The 11,165-nt window shown below is 36.2% G+C and overlaps 1 protein-coding gene across 31 annotated transcripts in view; it reads left to right on the plus strand.

The window, feature by feature from the left end:
* The window catches only part of DENND1A (DENN domain containing 1A), a 176,974-nt gene that overhangs the window by 17,689 nt on the left and 148,120 nt on the right, over nt 1-11,165 (plus strand). For all 31 annotated transcript variants that reach the window (XR_014936214.1, XM_032448081.2, XM_032448087.2 and 28 more), the window contains exon 3: nt 11,123-11,165. This exon is cut by the window's right edge and continues 1 nt beyond it. Coding sequence is in view for 17 of the 31 variants with exons in the window: in XM_032448081.2 (XP_032303972.2) it covers nt 11,123-11,165 (43 nt within the window). In the remaining 14 variants the exon portion in view is untranslated. The remainder of the gene's footprint in view (nt 1-11,122) is intronic.

Genomic DNA, 11,165 nt, shown 5'->3' on the forward strand with positions numbered 1-11,165 from the left:
CACTATGGAATAATGGTGTGAAGCAATTGTGATATTGCAATTACTGATACGTATGTTTACTATTCAAGAAGGAATATACTGGAAATATTGCTCTCTACTCTGTAATGACTGATGAAATATAGGACAAATAGCAGTTTGATGGGACTGAGAATTCTCAGAAGTGACCTGTTGATTCTCTTCAATCAGCAGACTGAAGTCCCTTGATTACAATGCAAAAGTAGCAGCAAGGATGTGAGGAGCTTGCAAGACTGATTAGGTGTGGTCTGAGGTAATGAGAAAAGACTATATACTCTTATTTTAGGTGTGTTTGTCTGTTAATAGCTGCTGTCTCTATTGGGCATATTGCAGTGGTTTTCAGCTTACTTCTCGATTTTAATATTTGTTTAAAATCTCCTCCTCATTTTCTGCTTATCATGCTAAATGTTCAGTTGTGTGCAATAATGCAAGGCTTCCACTCAGTGTTTTTTCTACCAAGTGCTGTGAAAAATGTCTCTGAACATTCTTACATTCTCCATCAGCTGAGTTATTCTGAGAAGTTGTATCTGAGGACTTTTTGTCTACAGGGCACATCTTTCCATCCTGTCCTGTGTAATACTGTTTGTTTCTCCAAATCAGTTATGATGTGCAGATAGGGGAGAATCTGGTGGTGCTGCCTCCTGTACTCACAAGTTACACTTCTCTTTTCCTTGGTCACGCTCAATAGATTTGTGTGGTGGCACAATGGAAGTCAGTGGCATCTGCATGCACTTTGCTGCCTTGTAGATAAACCTGTAGGGACAAAAATGTGGAAGGGGTTTAAAGTTACATTTTTAGGTTTCCTTTGAAATTCATAATGAAGAAGAAAGATATTTTCAGTGGAGCTGCTAAGGGCAGATTGTGAAGAATTGGCAGTTATTGAAAAAGTCTTAAAATGTGATTTTCTTATATAATACATCTGACCAGGGTTGTGATAAGGGAAATAAATGAAATTGGTAATTTTATACGTACCTGATTTTCAGGGCTGGTTATTAAATGAGTATAATGTGATCTATGGAATGTTTGACCTCAAAACTAGAGAGCAGTATGTAGGTGGCTGGATATGTGCTAGCATGTGTCGTGGAAGTGTCCAGTATCTTTACAGATTCACTGCACGCTTCTGTTTTGCAGTTAAGCATTCTTTTGATAGCCTTTCATTTTCTCCAGTAATGAAAATATTCTACATTTTTTTAGGGGTATATGGTAGGTTTCCTGTCTAGTTATACTGAATATCAGCAAGCTCCTCTTTACATAAAAACAAATAACTCTTTCAGCTGTTGGTACTGCTTTAAATGTGCTAAACTTCCTTTCTTAGAAACCGTCTTTTCTCATAGCATCACACACTGCATAAGGTGAGCTCTGTTAATAGTTGCTGTAAGCATTGCTCATGCAAAGTATGTCAATACTGCAAGCGTGCATATACCCACAGTCCTCCAGTGCTTGATGCTGTCTTCTATGAAGTTTTGCTCTAAAAGAGGGAAGTCATTTTTAGTTTCTTTTTTTCTTTTATCCTCTGGTCAATAGGTAGATGAGGTGTGTTTTTCTGTTTTTCCAAATCACGACCTCTTCCCATACAACCCTTTTCACCAAATTTTGAATGCTGTTCAAGAAGCTCAACATCCATCATTAACCCACCTGACTCTACGGAAAGTTTTTCATAAGAGTGTATTGAATGCTTTTCCTGTTTTTACAGCCTTTCGTGTAATGCTCTAGCTTGTAGGCTTTCACAACATACAGTTCTGTACCTGTTGTTGATGCACATTGTGACCAGTCTGTTTTTTAACTCTTTTTCAGTTTACTGGCCCTTACAAGTTTTCATTAACATTTTGTTAGAATGAAGAGTGCTAATATGGCTGATCAGTAGAGATAGGAGTGTTATGCAGTTGAAGCTGAAACAAAAATGTGAAATTAAGTACTGAGGAGCACGAGATTATGTTCTTAAGTGTATAAACAAGATGATTATTGCTACTTTTATATGTGGACTTGCTTGCCTTAAAATTGAAGTCATTTAGATTTCAGTAATTGTAACAAGATTAAGCATGACTCTCTAAGGGAATGTACACTCTTGTAGAAACCACAACCATACTATTATTGCTCTTCATAAAAATCTATCCTGAAAAATTATGTTCTGCCACTTTTTAGTGGCACAATTTCATTGCTGACAGAATCTTTTCAATGCCATTGGAGTAACTGAAGCATTCTGAAATAAACAGAAATGTAATTATGGAAATTTTGAAGCTCTCAAAACCCAGGATGGTTTTGAAGAGCTTTTATATATGATCTTATATTGCTTTTCAAGGAGGTTCCCATAAGAGAAGGTATTTGTGCAGATCAGTAAAACATAACAGAGTCATTGGGCGCAGGTGTTCTACTGAAGTAACACGTGGTAACTTTGAAACTGAAACTGGTTTGATACTATCAATATTGAAAGTATGAAAGTAAGGTCAGAGTTTTAGGCATTGTAGAGTTACATAGCTTGAGGCTTAGAAATCAGTATTCACTGTTGCGTGTTTAACAAAGAAGGTACTCTCTGTGTAGTTTAGGCAATTATGCAACTGCTGCTGAGTTGTGGTTTACTGTGGATTTTTTTTGTTTGTTTTGTATTACAACACTTCAAGAGCTTATGGTTGGCTAGAACACATTTGTTCCCAGTGCCTTTTCAGTTGGTTCAGATTAAATCTGAAATGTGATGGTCTGTATGGCAGTGAATATATTTATACGGTGCTGGTAGGTGGTATTTGACTAATAATGTGTCTATCAGAATTTATGATGGCAGAAGTGTTCTGTAATATGTGGTGAAAATAATGCAGTTTGGAAAATGTTTTAAGGTTTATAAACAATTTTATGGTAATGAAGGGTCTGGAAGTACATAGGAAAATGCAGTTTGTTTTCATTAATAAAATCTTTAAGCTTTTTGTAATGTAGTTGATTGATTGCGATGGCCATGTTGTGGTTTTATGTATGTTTCTTTTAATACAGTATTCCTAAAAAGCAATATTGCATTAAAATGTTATTTTCGGCCTTCTTCAAAGCAACAGAGAGAATTAAAAATCAGCTGGCTGACACAGGAAAGTAGGAAATGTGACATTATGCAAAAATTTATCTTAAAATTAATTGAATGACAGTGCTTATTAACATGCCATTGTTATGTATGAATCACTTTGGCTATAAACTGTCACTTTACAAATGTAAATCTTATATTTTTGCTTTAAGCAGCTGACATGAATAAATACATTTTGGGCCTATGTATGCTTGACCATTCAGCAAAAACAATCTTGTGAAAGTAGATCAACGTGCTTAAGCAATGTTGAAATACACGCCTTTAACTATTAAAGAGGAAGATTGTTTCTTGTAAAAATGTCAAAACTCCAGTTGTTTTGGTCTTATCTTGCATAACTTGAGAATTTGCATTCTGAGGAACATAAGCTAAACTGACAGATTTACACAATCACTACTTGTGTCTTGTACTGAACTCTTGACGATGCACTAGCTGGATTTGTTTGTTGTGTGCCAGCTATGTGTGATGGTCTGTTTATTTTACTTCCTTTATTGCTTCTGAGAGTTAAGAAAAATTGTAACTTGTAAATTCTGCCCTGGGTGGTGCTGGCACTTCCATATCACCACGTGGAAATTGTAGTATGAAATATTAGTTAACTATTTCTTAGGACAAGGAGTGCTTGCCAGCTGTTGTTGAAGTGAAGAGGCTGTCACCAGGCAACTCTGCTGCCTCAGAATATAAATGCAAAGCGTCAGGAGAGAATCAAATTCAGTGCTCATGGCCTGAGCAGATTTCCTTTAAATTTATAGTGTGCTGAAAAGGCTGTAAGAAAAAATAATCCTCATTGAATAGAAATGAATGATTTCTTTTTTTCCCAAAACAAAGTCCTACCTAAATGATGTGCCTCTATACAGTTTCTATTGTTACTTTTCCATAATTATTATCGTCTGTAAAACATTTTGAAATGCTTTGTGTTTTATTTCATAAGCGAGGCTTTGTGGTTTCTTGAACACTGAATTGGGATGTTATCTAATGGTATTTTTATACATTTTAATTTCTGTGTAATTTGACTAAAATTACAGGAGGGGGAACAAAAAAAGGGAAAGAAAAAGCTTAATTCATTTGAAATTGACTCCTTCCTGGACTCCTGGAGTTTGGCTTGGATTTCCAGTGCTACTGAATTTCTGGGTTCATTACAGCTGGTTATGAAGAGAAATGTTCAGTTAAGTGCGTAGTAAAGCAAACTCAAAATATGTCAACCATAATTTAATGTGGGCTTGAGGTATTACCAAAGTAATTAACCTATGTATATTAAAGGTCTGATGACCTCCATTAAAGATGGTACAAATATGTAACAAGACTTCAAATAAATACCCTTCTGTCTTCTGTATTTGAGCTATGATGTTATTTTAGCTCTAGAGCTGCCTTATGCATCCAGTTGTTGTAATTCTAGCTTTGTTGTGTCAATATCACCAGTTAGAATATTTATCTAAGCTGAAAGCTTTCTGATTTTCTTTTAAATAATTAATTCTGAGTTTTATGGTCATCAGAGTGATTTTACACCTCCTAATTTGTCCTTGTTCTTACATTTTATAATGTTAATCAAAGAGAAATTAATCTGTACTATAACATGATGGACTTTATGCTGATTTTTTGACATGCATGTAGCAAAAGAAGTTATGGATTCAGTATAGAGGTAATTTCCCAGCTGTATTTTGTGCACAGGATGCACTGCCTAGCATCACTGCTCTTTCACATATGTGACTGAAAGAATTGTTTTCAATTGAAGATGGCACTATCGCATTTAAGAAGTTTTTAAACAGTAGTTGTTGAAGTTGGACATGATGTCTTATAGAAGTATCATAAGTAGTCTGATGTGTAACTGATATCCTTTTACTTATCATTTATCGTATCTTGACTCTGACACATTTTCTTCAGTCCGTTGCTTCTTGATCTGTTTCCCTTACAACTTGATGCTCTGGAGGGGAGAAACTGAACTTGTTTCCTGAGAGGCAAAGGAGTTCATGTACAGAAAATGTTTAAATAATATAAGTTGAATTGACTCTTTAGCTTCAGGTTTTGTGGTTATGCTTACATTAACATTTAGATCAGTCCTAACCATGATTCTTTTCCAAATTCTTGAACACCTACTTATTTCATGATGCTTTGATTTTTTCAAATGATCGAAACAAAAGAAGTGGTTATTTTGAACTTGTAACCATGGCAGAAGAAACTGGATAAATTGTTCTTAATGTCTGCTACCTTTCTGTAATTAAAGGTGTGTGTGGTGCTAAATGACAGTAGGGACAGAACAGTGTCTTGATGTGACAGCAACTCCCAGCCAGTTACTTGGTAAGAAGAAACTAATGAAGCCCCAAGGCAATGGATGTTTTCCTGCATTTTTATCTGAGAAGCAAGTGTTGTTTCTGTCTTGCACATAAAGTATTTCAGTATATTAACAGGTTTGTAAAATAGGTTTAATCAAGATGCTCATAGATGGAAAGTTGGATTGGATGCTTGAAGCAGTGGAAGACTCCTGTTTAAAGCTCTTCTGACACTTATTTATGTGGGTTGATAAATAGATGTGAGAAGATGAGTTGTTGGTTCATTTGATGTGGCTGGGTTGCTGAAACTTAAGAGCAGCTTTCACAGGGAAAGTGTGAGCTGTTTCAGTCAAAAAAATCGAGGAATTTGCAGAGAAAATGCAGTCAGTGAGCTCTTCCACTGCGCTTGGGTTCTTGTGTGATAACTAATGACAATCTTTATCTGTGACATGTGACTAAGGTATGAGCTCTAGATGGCCATAAATTTGAAACTGGCTCTTCTAGAGACTTTCTTCCTTGCTTTCTTCTGTTCAGTCTGTGTGTAAAAAAAAAATAAAATTATGCAAACGTATTCCCAGGAGAAAACAAGATATATGACATCCAGCTCATAAATGCAGTGCAGTCATGCGTGCTGGTATCTTCACATTTTGGGGTAGCTTCATTGTGATGCTGGCAGTATTTGTGTTTTAAGTATGGTTCTTTGTGTGTGCATTTTTGTTGTTGTTTTAACATAGTTTGTAAGGGATTATTATAGAATTTTCTTTTATACTTTGGTTATTTACCTTACACTTTCAGAGTGAGGAGTGCTTCAACAAGAAAATCTGAAGTCACAGAGGCTTTATATTCAGGAAAATATCACTTTATGGATGTTTTCCTGCTGAACTTGTTCTGAGGCTTCTTGTCTGACTGGCTTGTGTATGTGTCTGAGTTTCTCCACTCTAGTTTTCTCCATTCGCCTTTTTTTTCCTCCTCCCCTTTTCTCTCCCACCCTGAGCTGCTATCTCCATGCCAGGCTTGCAGCAGTTTAGAGGGCTAGGTCCAAGTGTCTGGCTGTTCTGAGTGTAGGACATCAAGAAGTCTGCAGAGGTTTGGAAAGAAGTTTCAATTACTTTTTCATTGCACTGTATGTTTAGTGGGTGTTGAAATTAAAGTTGCTTTGAATGAAATGCCATTTCATTTTAGCAGCACAACAAAATGGACAGCTGTAAAGGTCTTAAAAAAAAAAAAAAAAAAAGGTATAACGAATCATTTAGTTAGGAGGAAAAATGAAGCAATCCTCACTGCATGATAAACTTGAATTTACTGTATCTGAATGATTTGTAGCCATTATGGAATAAATTGACTTATTTAATTTTCTGCACAAGGAAGCAGGCAGGGTGTGCTGTAGTTTGTGTGCTTAACTTTGGGAAGTATTTTCTGATGATTATTTGAAGAACTTCCCTGGTTCTGTAGTTTCCATCCTCTTCAAATGCAAACCAATTCAAGATGCTCTATTTTAAAAAGTAATTAATTATGCTTCTTTTAAAGGCGAAGCACTTCATCTTATCTTTGATGAAAAGTTGAGAGTAAAAGGGCACCATAGTTACAGTAATATGCCACTGTAGCATATTCCCATCCTGTCATCTGGAAAATTAAATCAGGTTACAGCACGGATTAACATTTCGCCTGTTGAGGAGGGGAAGGTAGCGTCTTAAATGCCATGAAATTGAACAATGGGATTATACTCAAATTAGCCACGGACTGTATACTTCTGTACCTGGCTTTTCATTGAATGTGGTTCTGTAGAGTAAGGCTGTGGTGACTTTTGGAATGCTGAAACTTCATGAACTCGATGTGTTCATGATGTGTGGAGCCATGGGTTTGGTCTGTCTGTTTACTGATAGTCCATAAATACCTGTCATGTACAAAACCAAAATGCTGCTGTGACAGTTGCAGGAAAATATTACTCTTCTGTCACAGGAAAGCAGCATTGGCTTTTCTCCCCTCTTTTCAAAATGAGAAGTATATTCAGTGACAGAAATTTCACATACTGTTCATGTGAGAAGTGACTCAGCTGTTCTGTTGGTAGTTTCCCTAAAAAACTCATCTTAAAAGCAGCAACAGAGGAAGCAGCTTCAAAAAAAACCTGTGTGGTCTGTTTTGTTTGTTTGTTTCTTTTACTGTTTCTCCTTAGAAGAGAGCATCTGTTGTGGGTATCCTAACAGGATAGTGGATCTGTAGGTCTTTGGCCAGACTGCATTTTATGGGCAGGAACTGCTTTGCATGGAGCTGTATCTTCTGGGAAAAGAGTTTACAAAGATGTTTGTGAGCTTGGTAAGTGAACCTACTCTGACTTCTATGAAGTCACTTAGGAAACAGGGAAGTTCACAACGTGCCCTTGGATTAAAAGCTCCTAAAGATGAGTATAAACATTAGCAATAAAATAAATCTGACTTTTTTTAGTGGAGTTTTATTCTGAAATCTGCCTCTTTACGTTTCATTGCACTTGTACCCCTACAGGAGGGGAGGTTTCAAATAAGGCAGTGTATTTTAGTTTCCTTTTGGATTACTATATACGTTCTGCTTTACGTTTGTTACAGCCTAGGAATTTCCAGTGTAATATTTCAGCATGCTGTTTATACCCATATTTTGTCAATAGTTGCTAATTGGCAGAAATACAAATCTTGTTGTCTTTTGTGAGGTGAAACTTAAAAATCAGATGTGATAAACAAAATATGAGATGATTGTTACCATCAGTGCAGAAGTTCAACCTGTGGCACAACTTGTTTCAGTTTTTGGGATGTTCATCTTGTGAACCAGTTCCATAATTTATATGACTTTTTTTTTCTTGACATGAACTTTCACTTTGTTCATTGGTTTGTAATGTGTCCTTTTGCTGACCTAAGCTGCACTTTTAATGCTTAATTGTGGATGACTGGAAGTGTTGAAGCTCTTCACTTCATTGACTATGGAAGAGGTTGGTTAGAAGGATTTCAGACTATCAGTTCCTCTGATGTTTGCAAATGGATTAGACTTCTCTGAGCTTGGAAGAAGTTTTCTATGTGTATTTACTTTGCCCACAGAGTGCAAAAGAGGAAACATGTTTGAACATAATTGTGTTGGGTCTTAGAATATGAACCTCTAGTAAGTATTCAATGTATTTTGAGATGTGAAGGGTTTTCTTATTGTCTGGAGATACAGCAAAGCTACATCTAATTCTGTCTGCCTGCAACGTGCAAAGCAAATTACTGTTAGTCCAAATGTTCAAGGATTTTATGTTAGTTTAGGCTGATAGGCAAAGTTGTCAGTCAGTTAGGAAATAGTTAAAACATGAGTACATGAGTAGTGAAGGGTGTTTTGCTGATGATTAGTGGTGGTTATTAAAGGGGGTTATACTACCCCTCTGTGTTCTTCAGTTTGTATGCCTGTTCGCCCCTGTTTTGAAGAATTTGGAGATTGTGTCCATCGTGGTTTAAATCAGGTACAGATAATTAGGGAACTTGTGCTTTTTTTTTTTTTCTTTTTTTTTTCTTTTTTTTTTTTTTCCCCCCCAGAGGAGAGAGAACCATACTGAGCAACAGCCCTGTTTGTTTTATAGATATTTAATTTTATAAAGTCTGTCTGTCTCACTTTATACTGTATCTAAGCAGGGTTGAAAATACCTCTTATTTGAAGATTGTATCAGTAATGAAGAATAGAGAAAGCAAAGAAAGCTGTAACAACATGTAATGTGCTCTCTTTCCATTGTACATTGTTTTCCAAGATACTGAACTTTGAAGATACTGAAAGTTCAGTAAACATTCTCTGACCGTTTAAAAGCTGAAATGACAGAGTGGATGCAGTATAAAATATACAGTACTTGTAAAAACATGCGGATGTGCAAGAATGTGGTAGCCAGGTGGAAATTAAAGGTGACTTTAACTGTAGGCCTCCAGATTCGGTGGACTCATTGTTTGGATGCTGTTATGAGATATATCATCAAAAGCAGACTTTAGCCAAGCCATATATTCCAATGTCTAAATTACCTGAGGTTATCAGGAGTGATTCCACCAGGCACGTTGTGCATCTCAGTATACATTGCTGTTTTTTCCACTGAAATTTGTGGTCAAGAAATTAACTTAGATTTCATGCACTGTGGATTTATTTGATTTCTTCTAATACATGCAGTTGATTGACATGGGAAGCTTTCATGTATGTTAAAAACAGTACAGCTTGTTGTGCATCACCACACAGTGTTCTCAGTACACACTCTTAAGGTTTCTGTATGTAGATGTTGCAACATTCAATCTTACCAATAAGGTGCTTGCTTTGCTGAAATACAAAATGTGTTGTCCTGTAAATTGTTACTTAATAGACTTGTGTAAAAGGGACTGCTCATGTGAGATCAGTTGCATTCATATGTTTGCGTACTTAGCATAATGCACTTAACCTGCATAGAGATGTAAGAATTTTCAGGCTAAGGCTTTAAAAGGCAATTTCTTGCTTTGCAGTTTGTTAATGTAGAGGGATTTGCTCCTATACATATATCAAATTCAGTATATTATATGTATAGCATCTAAATATCTGGAAAAATTAAGCTATAAGGTTGTCTATTAGTGTACAGTCTTGCTGTAATGCTAACTTAAAATGATTGCACCTTAGCAAAATGTTTGCACCTGCTAGCAATTCAATTGTGCAACACAACTAAAATAAGCTTTGTCATTGAGGAACCTGGGGTTGTGGTGCTCAATAACAACAGTATAAGGTGCATGTGTTGTAAAAGTGAGTCACTTCCCCTGGAAGCCTTAGATAGTGTGGTACAACAGTAATTGAACTAGTGTATGCAACATCCCTCCCTACGTAGCATTTCTGGAAACACTGTATAAAGAGTGAAGAACCTGGTGGGTTTAGCCCTGTGCTGAGCTGTGGGTACCCAAACCAATGGAGTTTGTACAATAGGTAGAAACTGTGTAGTGTCCTGGTTGATTTTTCTGTGCATTATGTGCACTTCTTATTCTGAACTGTTACATGATCTTTGTATGGGTGGTGGTTGTTGTTGTTTTTAATAATTAAAAAATTCCTTTGTAGTAAGGACTATGGCCTTCTTAGCCATATTCCTTTGAAAAATGAATGGCTTTGAAGAGTGCTGTTTTAAATAGGTTGTCATATAAATAATTTCAATCATGGTATTTTGTTGATTCAAGAACACCTCTAATTAAATTTAACATAACTTCTCAGGGAATGTTACCAGGATATTTTTTTTCTGACAATCCAAAGGAATAAGGACATTGCATCAGTCTGAGTGCTCACTAATCTGAAGCGTCTAATGTTTGTTAACCCGGTGGTATTGGTTTGCTCTCTCAAATTCCAGATGAATATGTGTGTGTTTGTTTTTTTCCTAAGGACTGTAGCCTTTTCTATAAACACTAATTTGAAGCAATTTTTATTTTTTATTTTTTTTTACTTCCTCCAGAAACAAAGTGCACAAGGTAACAGACTAAAATTCATTGTAGCACCAAGATGTCTCATAAAATCATTAATATATAAATTGACTTGTAGCCATACATCTATATGTATGTTCACTGATTTTTATGACTTAATGCATTTTGTGTGTGTATGCTTTATATACACTTTTTGTCTTTCTGGAGGAGGGTAAAGGGAGAGCCTTGAAAAGTCCTTCCCTGCTCTTATCAACATAGCAGCCTCAGCTGCCCTCCTTGGATCCCCTGCCAGGGTTGCTATCATCTTCTGATCAAATATTAATGTGTGATTCTCTGCTTGCTCACTAATCCAAAGCCAATTAATATTATCTGTCAATTATTTACAGATCCTGAGGTGCGGAGGCAATTCCCAGAAGACTACAGTGACCA

Source organism: Coturnix japonica, chromosome 21 (genome assembly GCF_054131305.1).
Source record: "Coturnix japonica strain WE chromosome 21, WE-NBRP24, whole genome shotgun sequence".
NCBI lineage: Eukaryota > Metazoa > Chordata > Aves > Galliformes > Phasianidae > Coturnix > Coturnix japonica.